General features: G+C 30.2%; 1 protein-coding gene across 4 annotated transcripts; it reads right to left on the bottom strand.

Moving 5' to 3' along the window:
• Positions 1-74: 74 nt before the first annotated feature.
• LOC132945962 (zinc finger protein 616-like) lies at positions 75-12,746 on the bottom strand. 4 transcript variants are annotated; one of them, XM_061015809.1, is made up of 5 exons: positions 12,541-12,746; positions 12,250-12,305; positions 11,795-12,190; positions 11,591-11,719; positions 75-4,663 (listed from the first exon to the last, which is right to left on the bottom strand). In XM_061015809.1, exons 3-5 carry the CDS (start codon positions 11,957-11,959, stop codon positions 1,640-1,642), a joined length of 3,318 nt encoding a protein of 1,105 aa, XP_060871792.1. In that variant the 5' UTR covers positions 11,960-12,190; positions 12,250-12,305; positions 12,541-12,746; the 3' UTR covers positions 75-1,639. The 4 variants fall into 4 exon arrangements, with proteins under 4 accessions (XP_060871792.1, XP_060871790.1, XP_060871793.1 ...); XM_061015807.1 differs by having other exon boundaries at positions 12,268-12,305; XM_061015810.1 differs by lacking the exon at positions 12,250-12,305 and having other exon boundaries at positions 12,537-12,746.
• Positions 12,747-20,597: the final 7,851 nt, after the last annotated feature.

The following is a 20,597-nucleotide window of genomic DNA, read 5'->3' as shown; positions in this document are numbered from 1 at the left end:
CCCCCTAAAAACAAAAACACTGATTATAAGACATAAGTAAAATATAAAATCATAATTAACATTTAACACATATGTTGATTTGTTAAAAAAATATTATATTGAAGTCGATTTTACAAGAAATTTAATACAATATAATATATTCATAAAACATTATTTTAATACTATACATTCTACTATTAATTTTCTGTCAAGGATATAAAAATAAAAATAAGTAAGAACTGAAATTTATTTTTACGTCTTTGTGATGCTAGGTAGACAGTGGCGGGTGAAAGGCTCAATTTTACGCAGCTGCGTTAACTTTTCAAGTAGTGGTGGCGGCAGACATAGATATTAAAGAATAATATTCTATAATATCTATGATGGTAGTGACGTCGAAGTCTACGCTAAGGTCTGGCCACATTTTATTTACATCTTAGCTCTGCTAGGTATAAATAAAAAATTGATATTATAATTTAGAGTACTTTGTAAGTGTGTGTGTGTGGGGGGGGGGGGGGGGGGTGTTAAATAGTTAAATATTTAAAATTTAAGTTCAATCCGCCACTGAGTATAGACTACAACTTTAGTACAATACTAATAAATGTAATTTAGTTCAATATTGATATATCAAATGTGTATTTTTATTATACTTAAGTCATATTTAATTAAATCTTAGAAAAAAAAATATAGAAATGTTAAGCTTTACACTTAATAAAATATTCATAGGTATACAGAATTAAGAGGTGATACTTTATTAATATTACATGTAATTTATGTTATTTAAAAAAATAATGATACTAGTCTAAGGTATTAAGTCAGTATATTAAACTCTATTTAAAATAAAAGCAACAGGCGTCAACCAGGTTTTGTCCGGCGGCAGTCAGATGCTTCTCCCACCAAATCAACCACTAGGTTTGGCATTTGGAACAAAGCAACGTCTATACGCACAAGTCGGCCGCCCGGTATAGCTCTTATTTTGAATAGAGTATACATTTGTAAAAAAAAAAAAACATTTAAAAGCCCGAATACGATTATAAAAACTTAGCTATTCATTTAATTTATTAAAAATCCATACTTAATAATTATATTTATTCAAAATAATCTTGTATTACAATCAAAATAATAGTTGAGTAACATACATTTAAAATTAACTAATTGTTTGAATTTTATTGAAAAGCTATTAAATCATTTAACTCATTTAGATATTTTGGTGTACTATAGTTTAAAGAATACGTATTAAAATAAAAAATACAAGGCATTTTAGGAATACAAAATTTAAATAAAAATCAGTACGTAGTCTACTTTATGTTTAAACTTATTCACTAAATTCAATAATAATAAAAAATTTAAATTGTATATTAAGTTAACTGTTTTTTTCAGTTATTAAAATACAATTATTTCAAAAACTTAAATAATTTTATGACACAAAATTAGTTGCAACAAACATTATAAAAAAAAAAAAAAATAGTTTATCCAGAAAAAAATCAAATAAAATTAAAATATTTTCAGTATGTAGTTTTTTTTTAACTTTGTAGTTATAATAAGAGATTTATCATTACACTTTACTTAAGTTATCTTTAGTGATGACGTTATGTCTGTGAAATAGAGTACATTTTAATTAAAAAATGCTTAAGGTTAATTAATTTATTTGTTCTTTTGTTTTTTATTCATTTGAAGAAGGGAGTGCTTGAAGTGAGTTATTGATTTTGTTTTCATCTACATGATTAATTTTTTCAGTATTGTTTAATGCAACCAATTCACCGCCCAAACAATTTTTCTTCTCTTCTTCTACAACAGAAGGACATATTGTTTCATTTTTATCTATTTTAATGATTGTTTTGTCAATACAATTGTTGACACTTTCTGAAACATTCATTGAGTATGCATGCTCAACTGCCATTGTATCTTCATCATAAAGGAGATCAATTGTTTCACTATCATTCAATTGATCTATAATTTGATTTATACTTTGAGCAGTGTAAACATCAGTTTCATTTTCTCCATCATCATTATTATTACTTATATCCTGTTCTTCATTATTTTTTACGTTAATGATTTCATTATTTCCTTCATTTGTATTATGTGCAGTTATATTTTCTTTAATTTTGATATCAGACAATTCCCATTGATCTGATAATGTATTTGTATCTGCTTTTTGTTTAATGTGTCCATTGTGTTCCTTATTATTTTCTGTAATTGTTTCAGGAATATTGTTAGTCATTGATGTTGTTTCGGGAATATTGTTGGCCAATGATGTTGTTTCAGGAATATTGTTGGGCATTGATGTTGTTTCAAAGATATTGTTGGCCAATGATGTAGTTCCAGGAATATTGTTGGCCATTGATGTTGTCTTAAGAATATTGTTAGCCATTGATGTTGTTTCAGGAATATTGTTGGCCATTAATGCGGTTTCAAGGATATTGTTTGCCAATGATGTTGTTGCAGGAATATTGTTGACTTTTGATGTTGTTTCAGGGATATTGTTAGCTATTGATGTTGTTTCAGAGATATTGTTGGCCAATGATGTTGTTTCAGATATAATCGGCAACATTTCTACAGAATTAATAGGAGTTACATTAGAAGATGAAACAGCTACAGTATTATGTTGTACACCATGCTCGTGTTCAATATGCATTATTAATGCTATTTGGTACATAAATTTAAAGGGACATTGTTTACAAGAATACCGTCTGTATTTATGATACGGAAGTCTCTTTCCATGAAATGCTCTCCAATGTTGAAAAAACGTTAGGCGTGTAAAATATTTTTTACATTTAGTACAATAATATCTTTGAGGTTTACTTCTCGAAGTATTTTGCTGATCACAAAATTGCCAATGTCTCGCCAATCCTGAATTTGATTTAAATTTTCTTGGACAATTATTACATTTAATTGTGTATGTGTCATAATTAACAGATTCTGTTGTTTCATTACTTAGATAATGATCAGATAATGTAGTCATTTCAGCATCTATTTCATTATTTTCATCAGCGGTGGCCATTTCAATGATGGAATCAATTTCTTCATCAAAGTGAGAAGTACTATTTTGATTCGTTTCTTCAGGTTCTTGTTTACAAGTGTTGACCATTTCAAGATATTCAGCTTTTAAATTTGGACTATTCATATTACCCAATCCAAGATAATCAGTTTTTAAAGATGTATTACTCATTCTTTTTTTCACAATTTTTTTTGGTGGAGATGGATTGTGAATCTTTATATGACTTGATAAGGCTGCGGCTGTAAGGCACACTTTATTACAAATTATACATTTATAAGGACCTTTATACTTTTTAGCATATGTAGTTTTAGATTTAGGTTTTATTGTTGAATTCGTTTCTACGTTATTGTATTGACATGCGATCAAATGAGATTTGAAGTTATGAATAAGAATTCCTTTATGACAATATGCACAAATAAGATTCTTATTTTTTTTATTTGATATTAAATCACCATCATGCAAAGTATATTTATGAATACTCAAACTTTGAAGATCATTAAATTGTTCAGAACATTCATAACATTTGAACATGCCAGGAGTACGACAGTTACCTTTTACTTGATGACCTCGAAGGTTATTTAAAGTATAAAATGGCACACAACATTGCCAACACATCAATGTATTCCCCAATTCAAAATGTTCACGATGATGAAATTTAAAAACATTAAAGTTTTGGAAGACGAGATTGCACGAAGGTTTTAAACAAGTAAAAAGTATATGTGTCGATGAACGTGGAATCTTTTTCACGTTTCCTCTTTTACGTCCCGGTACATTCAAAGGACTTTTCTTAACCGGTAATAATTCAGTTTCATTTTCTGTAGGTTCTTTTAGTTTCATACCGTACTCAGCTAAATTTGTTGCCTGATTTTCAAGACAATGCTTAGTATGCTCAATAATTGTTGATAGATCTGGAGCTGATTTTTCACAATGAAAACATAAATAATTACCGAAAGAATTCATCAATCGGCCATTATGTGATTTTAATTTGTGATAGGCAAATTCTTCCATACTGTTAAACACAACACTACATGCATAACATTTAAATAAATTTACAGTACGGCAGCGAATGTGATAATGACCACTGGCGTCGCGGTCAGTTCTTTTTATTTCTTGATAACAACGACGACACATAACTGCAGTTGAAGATAAACCAATATGTCGTCGATAATGTGGAGTAAAATCTTTTTTTGATCTTGACAGAATGTTACAATTAGGCACCAAGCAAGTAAAGAAAGATTTATTGTATTGAGAACAATCATGGTTCAAAATATTCTTCTTTTGACAGATGGAACAGTAGTACAATTTTTCAGCTTCATTTATACATTCATTTTTAAAATTACTTTTACAAGTTTCTTCACTGTCTGATGATAATAAATCAACAATTTCAACTGGGTCTTTTACTACTGAACAAGATGGATCTTCATCATCTGATTCACTATCAACATATGCTGATTTTGAATGATTTGTAATAAATGATTGACTAGAGTCACCTTGTTTATTATTACTGTTAATACTACTACTACTACTACTGCAACCATTTATATTGTAATTATTTTCATTTAAATTTTTTGATATTGATCGAGAATTTGTGAATGAAGACGATTTCTTCTTAGTAGCCACTTCTTTATTCCTTGAATCCGGTGTTGAATTAGATGCATTAGATGTTCCAGGAATAGTAATACCACCAAACTAAAATCAGAAATATAATAATTTAAAATTAATTAAGGTTAGAAAGCGTTGGTTGCACATTTGTACATGGGTATATTTCTAATATTAATATAGTATGGTACCTATGAACTAATTAAAATAAATAAATACTGAATTTTCGATCAGTGATCAATTCTGAATTGCTTATTAATTCATAAAAACTAATACTCATTAACATTTTTGTTAATATCTATAATACATTTTAAAGTAAAATAAAATAGTTAATAAAAGATTCCATTTAATAAAAGAAAATATTGTTTAGGTTGATTACTTGAAAATAAAAATTAAATAAAGGTAAATAATAATAGTAAACAGAGCTGTTTAGGAATAAATTAATAATACCATGCTCTTAAGTCAAAATAGAGCCTCCTGTTTATGAACAAAATTGAAAATTTATAGTAATTTTGATGTGCAATTATTTTGGGATTGGCCTAATGGCTTTGTCGGTTCAATTAGGAACATATTTAATTAACTGTTCTGCAGGCTGTATATTCCAATAGATATTGGTAGAAGACAAAAGTAATTTTGTTTAAAGCACAAATTATCTTATAACCTAAGTAAATAGTCACTATCTAGTGTATTGTACATTTAATATGAATTATTATTTTTAATATTTTTAATAGAGCAGTGTATAAAAATATATACAATACGAGTTAAGTTAGGTAAATCTAGTAGTAGTTTAAAATTATAAATACCTACATAATACACCTAATTATAGTTTTTGTAATATAAGGATAAAACATAAAACATAAAATACAATTAAACCAGGATATTTTGGTTATTGTTGACAATTGATATTTTTTTGTTTTACTGATCATAACACGATTTATTCAGTGGTGCCAAACCTATATATTTTTAAATAGGTGGGCAAGCAAATAGCAGTGGCGTATTCAGGGGGAGGGCAAAGGGGGCATTTGCTCCCCAACCCCACCACCAATTGCTGTAGTTTTCCTTTGTCTTACACTGTGTTTAGACAATTTTGGAACTTTTTGTCCTTCCCCCCCCCCAATGCCCCCTAAGAGTACCTAATATGGGTTTACTATGTATTAATTTAATGTGTAAAGAGAACAGATTAAATTGTATAAGCAATACAAATAACATAGGTACTAATCATAGCAATAATTGTACTGCTTATCTACTATGTTGTCCATTTTATATTACCTTACATAAAAGTCCAAACAAAATTCTCATCAATATAGGTAGTATATGAAGTTGTATAGAATATAGCCTGACAAAAAAAAATACAGTATTTTCAACTTTTTAAACAATTTTAACTTGTAAGTTTTATCGATATTCTCTTCCATACATTTGGTTATGGGAGTATAAAGTTTAAATAATAATACATATTAAAAATCAAATTGGTACAATTTTAATTCTGAGTAACATATTTTAATATTTTGGTATAAATAGTGCAAACAAAAATATTCCGCTATATAGTAGGCGCAAATGTACCTTATAATCAAGTAGCTGTTACTGTAATGGATGTATTAAATTTAAATTCAAGAATGATCGTTGCATACAAAAAGATTCTGACAATCTATATATCTAAAGATATTTAATTATTATAAGTTAATTTCCCGGCAAGTAAAATAATAGGTTGAATTCATTTTTTCCTAAAACATTTTATTTTTATCTCATTTGCTATATTATTAATTATTATTTACCTATAATATTATTATTGTTATTAAGAGGACGCTACACACCTATTTGTTGTCTTTGTCTTGCAAGTGCGTAACATAGAAAATTTACGCTCAGGAGAATGCATTTAGTTTAAAAATAAGAGTGAATCGACCTATCATCAAACTGAATGGTAAGTACATTATCTGTGTTTGTAAGTTGGGTTTTTATGATAGTTCAATTTTATTAGTAAATTATGCGTATATAATACAGCGTAAATTAAAAATTCTTATAACTTAAACCTGAATTATCGTAAAAAATACAAACACAGATAATGTTCTTATCATTAAGTTTCATAATCGATTGATTTGCTCTAATCTTTTAAACTGATTGAGTTGAACGTGATCTGCAGAGCAAAAATTTTTTGTAAGACAGAGACAACAAATATCTGTGTAGCGTCCTCTTAATGATGTAGTCAATATTTATTCAACGGTTAGGTTCATGGTATAAATAGCTATAAATTAATACAAAATATGTGTACCTAAGTATTGATATCTGATAGTATCTTAGTTTGTGGTAAAAAATAATAATCTGACATAAAAATAATAGGTACGTGAAACTATTCCACAATGTCTAACATGAATTAAAAATAAGTGGATTAATTCCTCAGTACATCTCCTCGCTACTCTAACAACGCGTTTGTCCTCCTATAAAAAACAATTAAGATAGTTCTTAAGGGATAGGAATGCAGATGAAGTATGCTGTCATAAAGAATCTAATTTAGATGAAAAATACTCTCATAATATAATAATATATTAGAATTTCAATATAAAAAATAAATATATTCTCATTAATGGAATGAAGTCTGAATAGAAATACAAAATGTTTGTTTAAACTTTTAAGTGTTTTCTTAATTCCGTTGAAAGATTAAGCATCTTTTGTAGTATCATCTTACTGCTTTTAACCTTTAAATTAATAGTTTGAATTTGGAACAGATTTAACTATTTTAGCCACTTTAGACAACAAATATTATTTTTTACATAGTATCACATACTATTATAAAATATATTATATTGAGGTAATGGTTGAATCTTGAAACATTGAAAGAACTTAAATCTAATCAGTTTGTTATGAAATATTTGTTGATTAATGGTAGTAAGGTGGGCAAGGACATAGACCTTATACTTATAAATAGAAAATTTTGTAGTTGACACATTCCATGACATGTAGCGTTTCACAAAAGCACAAAGCACATGCGCAGTAGTGGCGCGTCCATAATATGTAAAATATACGATTGTTGTTATTATTATATCTATTATCTAATATTAACACTAATCTTCTCAACCGTACCACTCTACCCCACCAATCAGGCATGATCCGTCTATTAGTATAAGGTCTATGGTAGGGACACAAATTTTGTATGTGTCATCAGAGTACCTTAACTATTTTTTTTAATTAAGCCAGCACTAGGTAATAAACATCTTAAATTTAAGTCTAAAATGTAGAAAATTGCATAGTATTTGAAAATTAAATTTTAAGTAATAATGATACACTTCTTGATAACCCACCACGCCGTCATAAGTGAAATTGGCCCGGGAACCTCCTCAACATTAAAAATAAAATTAATATTATAATGTTACCTACAAGTTTCTACAAATAATAACAAAAATTCAAAAATTGTTTGAAGATAAAAATACTTATTTTACGTTTGAATATCAATGTTGTCTAAATTTTAATTTCAAATGATAAGCTATTAAGCTTCATGTATGAGTTTTCTATATATTCAAATAAAACATCTTATGAGGAATCTTTTATCAAATTGTCAGATTTTAGGTGTTAAGAGGATGTCAGGGCACTATTTGTTTTCTCCTCTGGCCCAAGCACACCATAGACAAAACACCTTGACGCAGAATCATTTTTTCTATATTTTAAGGTAGTCTTAGAGTAAAATTACCCATTATAAAAAAGATAGAGAATAATATTTTTGAGGAAATGACATATTGATTTTTTAATTTATTGTTAATTGACTTTCAAAATAAACAAAAAAATGATGTTTAAAATGTTTTGAGACAATATTTCGACTAATCGATAGGACATTCCCTCAAAAATATTATTCTCTATACTTTTATCATGGGTGATTTTACTCTAAGATTAGTTAAAAACATGATTCCAAAATGATTCCGTGGTATATGCATTTTGTCTATGTTGCACGTGAGCCAGAGAGAAAAAACAAATAGTGCGCTGACATCCTAAGTTATAAATTTAAATTTTTAAGTTACACAATAATTTATATATTAACGCAAATTTGACAAATTTGAACACTAAACGCTTATAAAAAAAATTGTGATAATTTAATTTTGATATTTTTAATGGCAGCAAGAACAACTTACGAGGAACGTTGTATTATATTTACAAGCCAACATTTTATCAAAAATTATGTACAAATAGCACAATAAAAATTATTTTAAAAAGTATATCATGTCTAGAAAATTCTAAAATGAATATAAGGTGAAAAATTCAAGTCTTTAGTTATTAATTTTTAAATTGAAATAAAAATAATATTACCAATTTTGCCAAAAACGGGGTTTCTTTTGAAAAATGTTTCTATTTACTAGCATATTTCTTTTAAGATTATTTTTACTTTGGTCCCCAAGTACCAGAAACCACCCTCAAAGTTGAAGCATTGTCACTACTTTAAAAAGCGCTTTCCAAGTCTGGGATAGGCATGGACTCTCTTGATCTTTAATTTTTAGAAATTAAGTAACTGATTATCTCACCGAAGTGGTATAACAATTTGAATCCAGAAAAATGGTGGAGTGAACAGCCCCAAAAAAAATCATTTTCATTTTGTGGGATAGATTTCTGAAACTGGAGAGCGTATTTTGTTGTTTGGGGTCTTGTTAGATTCACATTGGCTAGGAGAAGTGCACTGAAGATTTTCAGAACTTTATCTTAAACAGTTAATTCATTCACTACAGAACATTAAAAAAAATTAAAACAAATTTTATTGGGCAATTTTTTTTATGTTTTTCAGCTTTACAGCTTTTTAGAGAACAAACAGTTGGAGATAAAGTTCTGAAAATCTTCACTGCACTTATCCTAGCCAATGTGAATCTAACAAGAGCACAAACAACAAAATTCGTTCTCCAGTTTCGGTAATGTACCTCGCTAAATAAAAATCTAATAAAAAATAACTTTTTTAATCTGTGAAAAAAAAAATAATTTTTAAGAAAAAATTTAATTCCACATTTAGTGTCTACTTGGATAGTCCATTTTCAATGAGTTATCAACCAACTTTCTAGCTATCATAGTTAAGGAGAAAAATTAAAAAATAGAAATTTCTTTGAAAACAAATACTAATACTTACATAAATATACTGTTTCAAAAGAGAACATAACAGTCGGCAAAAAATGTATGTCCGGCGGAACGCATCCCCCACTAATTTCTTATTGTTAGCATGATCACATGGTTCTCGACGCACCAATCGAATCATTTGACATATGCGAAAGCAGTATGTTCTCTTTTGAAAAGGAGGATAAGTAAGTATTTGGAAAATATTATTCTTTAAATAAAAAAATTAATTTTCTTCATAACATTTTTTATATTTAATTATTTATATTATTTATATAATGGTACTTGGTTAGATATTTCTTTTAAGGATTACTATTAAATTTAAAAAAAAATTATCTCAAAAATAACTGGTTTTTATGTTTTATTACTGTAGACTAGTATTTAAATTTAACTAAAGGTACAAATACTCTAGGTATTAAATAATATATTGTTTTAGGTGACAGATTATTGGGGTATACCTATGTTTAAGTTGGGGGTGTGATTGGTAATTTTTAAATGTTTTTTGATATCTCATTTTTAATCAAGTTCAGCGTCACTGTATTTATTCAACTGTTTATAATTTATAGGATTAATAGAATATTATTTATTATTGATAATTATTGTACACCAATACTTTAGTTGAATCTAGTTATTTCAAAAAAGTGAAACAGAAGGCCAAGACCTAATTAATCCTAGAATTCCTACCAAATATTCAATGCTAGTCTAAATTGAGTTCTATACAACTAAAAAAAAATTATTATTAGGTATATGAATTAATGAAGTTTAGTAAATCAGTTATGATTAATAGTTAAATAAATGTAGTTAGATCAATGTTATTGAACTATGGAAATTAGGTTAATAATACTAAACTTAATTAATAAGTGAGATTTTATTTAAACTAATATCTAGAACAAAAGTTTGATAATTGAAAAAATACTATACTCAAATATTGATGTTTGAATAATTTAATTTATTACTTTTTCAGTTAAAAAATCAACTTTTAAATTAATATAATTCCAATACAGATATTAAATAAATTTAAAAATGAAAATTGAATTAAAAATACAAATTAAATTTATAAAGAAAAATCTATTAAGACTATTTTAAGAGGACGTATCACCGCATGATTCTGTTGTAAGTGCGTAATAGCAAATTTTTGTTCAGCAGTTCTCGCTTAGCTTTGTTAGTTTTAATATTAGAGTAAATTTACCTATAAATAAAATAAAAGGTAAAAACAAGTTTTCTGTTTTTTTTTTTATATTTTAATTTACAAGTTAGATAGTTATAAACATTTTAAAATAAAAAAATACATTTAACAAACCACTGATAATGTTGTTACATTTATGTTTAGTAAAATTAATTCACTCTAATATTAAAACTAACAAAGCTAATCACTGAACATTCATTTGCTATGTTATACACTTCTATGACGAACATCTTCTTAAATGAGTAAATATTAACACGTTCACCGCCGCTGCCGATCACGGGTCGCGTTGGTAGTAGGGCCTGTCGACCCGTGATCGTCACTAGTGCATATTGAAAATTCGCTTAAAAATAATTCGGCTTTAGGGCACCACTATATTATTTATAACGGCCATACAAAAAGCCAATTTTTTGCAGTTGATTTCTGTTTCCTGCTTTTTTTCATTTACTTTTATTGTCCCGCGTATGTTATCAGCAGATATGCGGCTTGTGGAACCAGAATAAAAATATACGTGCGGAGGTCAACGTGTTAAACATACAATTTTAAATTAGTCTATTTTAGGGATTTAGCTAAATACATATGTAAGATGAGAGTTTTTATAATTTGACCAAGATAATGCTTACTAACATAGGCATATACTAACATCAATTTATAAAAACATACCATATTATGTTGAAGCATTTTAAAAATAAACCTAAATCTTATTCTGTAGGTGCATATGTTAAAATATATGAATATATTTATAAAAAATCTCATACTTTTTTTGAAGCAATGTAATTGATAACAATTTGGGATTCGGCCGCTTTCCTCTTCAGTTCAATAAAGTCCACTAATAAACTATGACATTTTTCGCATATCATTTTTGGTTTTATATCATCCTTCTCTATCTAAATATAACAATAAAAATATCAATTTAATTATTTAATTAAAAATTTTTGTTTCTCATATAATATGGTACGAACTTTGATTCCTAATAGGTCTATCATCTGTTGATTCATATTAATTTCTCCATTACTAGGCGTGAAAATATGTATAAACTTGATGTGTCTGTTCGATTCCGGTTCTAACAGACAGAGTCTGCAGAGATCGAAGTTCTCGCTGTGCAAATGCATCTGATTGTTGCTCATGGTGAACGGTTCTTTAAGGAATTCTGCACCAGCGAAATCCTAACGATCAGACGGCGGCACCCGGCCGGGCAGCGGTTAAAAAAGTCAGCTACGAGCGGTGGACCAATGACAGGCGGCCATCGCTATTTATTGATTTTCGACGAAATTCAGTTTCGTCTGAGCGGTGAACGACATACACCGGTTCAGTTGGCCAAACCCAGCAGGCAGCAGATTTTCGGAGTCAACGTTGCACTATAAGTATTAAAAAATATAATATTATGTTAATTTTATGATCGAAAATATTACTGTACAGTGTACGCGAAACTAACGTGTTCGGGGCGAATACAGCACTAAGACGTCACGTCACCTACAAAAGTCATGTGTTATACATAAAATGACAACAATGTTAAAAAAAAAAAGCAAGAACGAATAAGCGTATGCCGTTTGCCGAGCTACGCCGCTACAACAGTGTCGGGCAACATCATGATAACGTTGGTTATGGCCAAACTACGAAATTAAGTTGTATACTAGTATACTCCAATATTATTACATAATATTTATATGGCCATACCATGAAAAATTAAAATAATATATATACCTACATTGATATTCGGTATTTCGGTAAGAACCGGCTTCGCAGAGTAAAAATATTAGTTATTACTTATTAAATATTACGTAATAAGGTTACTAGACCGGAGACATAGTAAGGTTAAATAAACTAACAAACCAGCCAACAGGTCAGGCTGATCGTCGGACGTTGGTCGTCGATCGCCAAGACGTGTAGGCATATAAACAAATGAATACTACTACAGCATTACTACCATACCGGTATACAGTAAACATACCAGTCATTGAGTATAGAACCGCAAGCCCTAGTTGCTGGACGCCCTGATTAATGGGTGGGTGGGTGGGTGTTTCTTTGATTTTCCCTTACAGTGGAGCCACAGAACACATTATGATGACATTTCGACAAACGTGATTTCTCCATACCGAGGTTTTTGTCTGATTTCAGATTTTCCATGAACAATGAACATGAATAGTTCCTTGTTCCTTTGTTCCAACCGGTAAAGGCCTTATGGGTGACGCTGGTGTGGCGGCACTGTGACTGTCGGTTATATAGAAATTTTGAATTTCAGAATTCAGATATCGGAACAAAAATCAAAACCAATTAAAAATATATTTTTTTTTTTTTTAGGTCCTTTGAGACTATTTTGCCATAGAACAAATCCCCTTAAAAATATAGGTAACATCATCATGTAATAAAAATCGTTTGATACCTATTCTCTTATTAGCGACGCTTGTAGTGGGAGCAAGGAGTTCACAACTTTTAGTTTCGTAACTTAATAGATAAGATGTTAAAATATAAAATACAAAAAAAACTCAAAAAGGTGGACAAGTCACAAGTGGGTACCGCTCTACTGTTCCGTAGTTGTCGAGCATGTCGTTGTAATGGATAATATTATGGTATATTTGAATTCAATGATAAATCAGTGTATACGAAAAAACGATTTTTTTTTAAATTGGTTTTTCGTAATAACGACCACTTTCTTGACTGTTTTTCTTGACGCTTTCTATAATTGCTTGAAATTTTCAATTTTTGCCTCCCAAAAGCACTGACTAAATTCACTTTTCTATCAATAAAAAAGTTGATTTCGAAAATTGGAGCATTTTTACTACCGAAAATGTTGCTGACAGATACAAAATAAACACACAATATCATTGTAAAATCAATACATACATTCTTTCGCTCCGCTCAGAATCTAAAATCAAAATTAAAAGACATAATAGAAAAAATTGTTTACAAAAATAGAAAAAAATAATTTTCAATATAAGTAGGTAGCTAATAAGTCATAACATAGAATTGGGACTATCAACGAAATAACTGTAAAAAGTAAAAACATTAGTTTTATTACAATAACTTTACTTACATAAATACATGTACATTGATTAATGATTAAACATGGACACATACTCATTATAGATCGATAATTTTTTTTTTTTAGATTGAAATATGATATTATATAATATTTTACAATAATATATTAAAAAAAATCCGTAGAGGACATTCCTTTCTCGCACCTGGATGATATTAAAAATGAAATCACACAGACGACACCTTGGATATTAAAAAATTACTTTAACAGAGAACTTAGTAAACTTTCAAAGAAAGACTACAATCAATTTATAACCAACATCTACATTCAATCGTCTCCGAATATCGTGATTTTACCAAAATATGGGTACACTGATGGATCAAAATAGAAAAATGGTGTCGGATGTGGTATTGCAAGATTACGTTTACCTATTTCTTGATCTATCTACACCACTGAGGCTCAGAGTCTGTGGCAATTGCTCATGTTTTGGACTTCTTGAAAACAAAACTCAAATCAGTCATCCTAAGCACTCTGAAGAATCTTGTAAACGTCGGTGTATAAAACTGTATTTTCCATTCCAAATGCGATTGCCAGAAAAATCCAAAATTAATTTCATAACCTAATAAATTCTGGATATTTTACTATCGTGGTATGAATTCCAAGTCACAATCAAATCTCGGAAAACGAAAGAGATGATGAATAAGTAGTAATAATAAATAATAGGTACTATTAAAACTTCCCGCCCTCCTGAGCTTCTCATCAAGGGTAACTTGAATCAAAGTATATTATGTCATCTAATCTCCTATTAATTGTGTCAATTAGCCATAAATAATGTAAAATATTTCAAAAAAAAAATTAAATGATGCCCCTGGAATGGAGTAAACTATAAGTAGTTGAAGTCGTAGGTTAATAATTATTTGACTCTTGCCTAAGGTAACCAAGTGAGAGATTTGTCGAGACTCGAGAGTAAGTCATAGGTAGGGTTACCAGATTGTGTCTTTAAGAAAAGAGTTCATAATATATAAAGTCATAAAGGTAATATAAAAAATCTACTTTCATAGCTAATATTTATTTAATTAACATGACATTTTATATACTAAATTATGTATGAAATACTTAACACTGAAATACACAGTATAATCATATATTCGGTAAATAATTGGTTTTATTTATAATTTTAATTACATAGGTAGGTATTTGATTAAGATATAATATGTTTAAGTATTTAATATTTATTACTGCTTCGAATTTTTTATAGCAAAATTTTGTCTCCTAGGACTCCTATAGGTTAGGTCTATTTGGTTTTAGTAGACTGAGGGTTATAAACCTACTTATTCTTATTACAACACTACAGTCTAAAACAGCTACATTGTAGGGAAGACCGAAACTATTATTAATAGTGTCATTGACAACAAAAATGTTTACAGACAGTAAAAAAATATACATCATTGTAAAATCAATACATTCATTGCTCCACTCAGAATCCAAAAATGTTTTATGCAATCAACTGGTTAATAAAATGAGAATGACTCGTACCAATACGATCACACAGCATTCCTGTAGTCCTGTGTATGTTGCTTATTTTATACATATGTAATAACTAATAAGCTAATAAGTAATAACTACTGTCTACTATAATATTATCATCGATATTCAGCAATAGTTACTCGAGCCGCGACGGAGCTAAAAGGTTATCGGGGGGCTATGCAATTCACCGGTCTCCGGCGAAAACAACACGTTAGGCTGCAACTGTTTTTTATATAATATTTTTTTTTACCTTCTTTTCGTTGTGGTATCGTAACCATATCTTAAAATATTAGACTTTTTATAAAATGTAATAAGTTGCCTGAGGTAATACAAACATGAAATACAGAATTGGTTGTGGCCACATTGAGCATTTCTAGGAATATAAGAATTCATAAAATATATTTACTTTTTCTGTACTTAACTTTTTTCAATCAAGAGTTACAGTCATTCAAAATTATTGCATACTTTTTGAAGCGCCCTGTATATAGCAGTGATAAAAAATTGATTGTGTGCTGCGTTGGTTCTATAAGCCAAAGTACGATAATAGTTAATAAATATCTACACAGATGCCTATCGGGCTTTGATTACTACGAATGTAATCAGTGGCGTTCTCGGGAATTTTCAATGGGAGGGGGTGGGGGGTTATGGATAATTTCTAGAAACATAATATGTAGAGGGCTATCGAAGCACAAAAAGACGGTGTGTTAAAATACTGAAAATGGGTTGTGGGGGGGGGGGGGGTTAAACCCCATGAAAATTAATTAATTGTAAAATAACGATAAAAACGCCGACACTGATCTGCCTCACTTCCGCAACAAACACGAAGCTCCGTCGCCGATTCAAAAACACTTTTTTCGCAACCACTGGTGACACTAGATGTTTTCGTAACACCAGCACTGCACGGGATCTCTCCCGTTACAGACACGGATACCCGACAAACCTTGTGGCCGATCGTCTCGCAGCTCTACGGCACACATCCTGGTTTTCCATCTTTTGCACATAGAATCAACACCACCATGATGGGCTAAGCTGTCTACCGTAGGCCGCTGGTGGCCAAGAGTACCAGACAACGGAATCTCCACTCAAGATGCAGCTCAAGTTGTCGGTCGTTGTTTCCGTCAAATGTCGTAATATAAATTTCCCTATGTCCCCCCCTTTAAAGCACGATTTATAGGCGTCGCAAGACGCGGGTTCTTTTTATATTTTCCTTCCCAAGCTGTCGCAAGCTCCATGCTCCGGCGTAATTTAAAAATATTCTTGAACTTAACAAAATAGATACTATTATGTACACACTAGGTAACCCTGTGAGAGTATACTACGAGTTATGTGGCGTGCGGTCTCCCATGGACCTAAATTTTAATATTATGTTTTATAATATGGATATTCGTTATTATTCAAATTATTATTACCGAATACCAATGAACTAATACATATTATGATGTCTTGCGACAGGTTCCGCATTATTATTATTCTTTTTCCCACAACCTGTCATGTGCCAAATTACTATATTATATTAATTCAAATCAAACTTTATGCGTGAATGCCAGATTATTATTATTTATGAATGCCAATATTATTATAAAAATAATTAATTGTTATTTAAAATATAAAAACCTCATGATTACCTTAAACTTCACCCTAATTATTTCACTTTTCTCAACTAATTCAACCTTTTCCCCTTTATTATATACAATCTCTGGCATTCACTACGAGTTCCACCGACTTGGCCTTAGAGCCTACACGCGGTGCGGCTCGGAGGTCATGAGAGAGGTGTTCCCCCTCGCTCGTGGGTAGTTTTCTGTGAGGATAAAAAACTCCAGATCCTCACAAAGTTTAGGGGATTTCAAAAATGAAACATGTATAATACGTTTATTGTCGTTAGGTTGTTAAGTTGTTCGGGACCCAATATTTAGGGGAAAGGGTGGCACCCACGGGTCTGTGTATTCTTATTTCATCCCTTCCCCCTGAAAAAATTTTTAAATATCAAACGAAAAAATTATTATCCTCCCCACCCACCCGTCACTACTTTCCAGCCATCTAAATTTAAGAACTAAAGCGATCGCGTAATATGATAATATATGAGTTCAGCGCCACTGCACTGTGTGATTTAGTTCCCATGCATGGTGAATTGGTGGAATTTTTGTCTCCACTACCTAGTACCGACCTCCCCTGTCCCCTGAACCTTCACACTTCATGAACAATCTGCGCACTAGGTTCGAACTTCACTTTAGCCCGCTTACGCTGGACCTTATCTCGTTCTAGCCCGCAGTGACAAGACTTTTGATATTCTGGTTAAAGGCAAGAAAATGACTGAGTCCGTCGACTACACCTAAAGTAATGATACGAAATCTATAGGCCAATTATAAAATAATAATATTGGGAAAATTCGAGGGGAACAAACAAGCGCGCGTGCACTGTCTGTTATACTGCGTGTTACCAGTTTACATGTTTTAATTTTATATTTTACTGATAGTCGACACGTGGATTGTTACAGAATAATGACTATTAGATATAATTTATAGTAGTACACCAAGTACGTAGGTAATATAGGTTCCTACATCAGTAATCACTAATACTCTATTGTATTTGTAGCGTTTATCACTTTTAGTCATTATGGCACCTAAAAAAAATACATTTTCGTGATGAGTCTTATAAGAGGTAGAAGTTAATTTGAAACATACTATTTTTGATAATTAAAAAAAGTATTCATTTTATAATTTATAATTTATAAAACAATAAAATAAGATTTTCAAACAAAATTTTTATTATTTTTGCATGATGGGTATATAAAATAATGTGCCGTTACTCGTTTTTTTTAAAAATAGGTACCTAATATGATTCAATAATATTTTTAATTTTTTTTTTTGCTCTGTCCCGGATTTGCTTGATGAAATTATGGAAATCCAGAAAATGTTTATTAAGCCTAAGGGAGCTCCAGTCGATGAAAAAAAAAAATGACTTTTAAACTGTCGTATATTGCAGACAGGTTGTCAAAATAATATTATTTAATATATATGTAATATAGGTGGGAACATTTTTAAATTGTAAATTATTGACATAGGTCAGGCCAGCGAAGCAATATGTGCTGTGGCGACAGTAATATTTTCTATATAACACCGCCATACGCGCAGGCACAACCCCCCCTTTGTCGCCGAGTGATTCGGCGAGGATGTAGCTACGACGTGCGTGTTGAAACGCCGATCGTAGTGCTGGCTAGGCGATCTGAATTTGGTGAGTGTTTTATTTATGTTTGTTTTAATACAATAAAAGTGTTTCCGACCTGAAAACCCGATTTAAATATTATTTTAGTCCATTCTTACGTTCCTTACCTATTATAGGAACAGCGCCGGGGATATACGTACTATGTGTCAATGAGGTTTTATTAAACTGAATAGTGCCAAGGCATATGTAATCTTTGAGTCATTTCAACTAGATAGGAACGAACTAAGAATTGACAAGCGCATACCATCGTACCTCAACGAGTTAACAGTGCCATTCTAATTAACTTTAGAGAGTGTCATTAACTAGAGAATACGAGGGTAAGGCGTATAGTTGGTTTACCGCGTATTGTCTAATACGGGTGATACCACAAAACCAATAAGCTAGAATGCTAGGCAAAAGACGCATTGCAAGAATGTAGAAATCACAAAAAAAAATGATTACTATAAAAATGTGTTACTTACTGCTGACAACATAAAGGCAATTTTAGATAAAGAAATAAGATAATAATATACTAGTACAATTAAATAATAAACGAAGATGAAGTTTTAAAAAATCGCGCAAATTAAATTAATTTGCCAACAATGGCAAAGAAAGAAATTTAAATTTAATATAATTTGTTATATTATTATTATATATTTTATTTCATTATTCATTTTGTAAAAAATTAAAAACTATAACAAAAATTAAAATTGTGTACTAAATTCCTAACTCTTGTTTTGAATAGGCTGAATTGGGGAATTTTGGTCGGAGAAAATACCTCAGCTCCCACCCCTCAAAAAAAAAATTTCTAAATAATACTCTTCTGCGGTACATAATACTAGTTATTACTTATTAGTATTATCACCGTATTATATAGTAATCTTTAACTGTATCTAGATAAATTTATATAAATTTATGATTATTAAAGTTATCCAAGTTATCTATTATCAACACTGGACTAACGAGTAACGACTGGCTTCCCGAAAGGTTATTGTGGTGAGCTCGAGAATATTCTCGATATTGCACCGTGAGAGACGAGGGTACACTCGAATATTTTCAAACAATCGCGCCACATGGCACGTATAATGCGGGATGCCGCCGCAAGAATGTTCTCGAGCACTCGACTGCGCGCCGCCCGGTGCAGCCTCGCGAACATTCTTCAGCCATTATAGTTTACTCGTCCTGCAGCCAGTAATTTGACCAGTCTTTCTCCATAGTATAATAAGGATTAAAGGAATGTCCGATACAATCGGTGTTTTCGTCCTAGTTTGCGCATGTGCACCGCCTCGTGTTTATGTGCCTACTGCATTATATAAGAATAAGATTAAATATGTTATATAATATGGCATTATGACGTCAGCTTGGGTTTATTGTTGGTTGCATACTTGCATATAAGTAATATAAATTATACATTGTCCTTTAAAAAAATATGCACATCGTTATCATTGAGCATACTTCAGATTTCATATTCCTTATACTATGTTTTTCGACTTTCTATATCTTGAGTGTTGTTCATTTGGGGTAAAGCACGATTGAGCATAGAATATTTTATGCGATGTTGCCAGTGTTGGGATTAGATAAGTACTTTTTTATCTAGATAAAAATAAAAGATAACTAAATTCAAATCTATCTAGATAAAGATAAAAGATAAATACATTTTTTACTAGATAAAAAAAGATGTTTTTTTTAATACCTACTATAAAGTCTAACTTTTGAGAGTATACCTTAGATACTACTTAGGACTTCAGTATTATATAAACACCGGCTATATGTTTAAATGAATGTTAGCAGTGAACATTATTATTAATCAATAACTAAGGTATAACTGAAAAAATATTTTAAAAATTAGGTATAAATATCAAAAAAAAAACTATTTTAAATAACTCGTCATAGTAAACTTTAATTATTATGAACCTTTACAACAGTTTTAGTATGTCTTTAAATTTTTTTTAGTAGATATACAATTATTGTTATTATGTAAAGTACCTACATCTAATATCGTGTATACTATGTAGGTACATTTCATAAGTATATTATACCATACAATAAATAAGAGA

Source organism: Metopolophium dirhodum, chromosome 5 (assembly GCF_019925205.1).
Source record: "Metopolophium dirhodum isolate CAU chromosome 5, ASM1992520v1, whole genome shotgun sequence".
Taxonomy (NCBI): Eukaryota; Metazoa; Arthropoda; class Insecta; order Hemiptera; family Aphididae; genus Metopolophium; species Metopolophium dirhodum.
The sequence above is the reverse complement of the archived record's forward strand: the minus strand, read 5'-3'. Positions and strand labels throughout refer to the sequence as shown.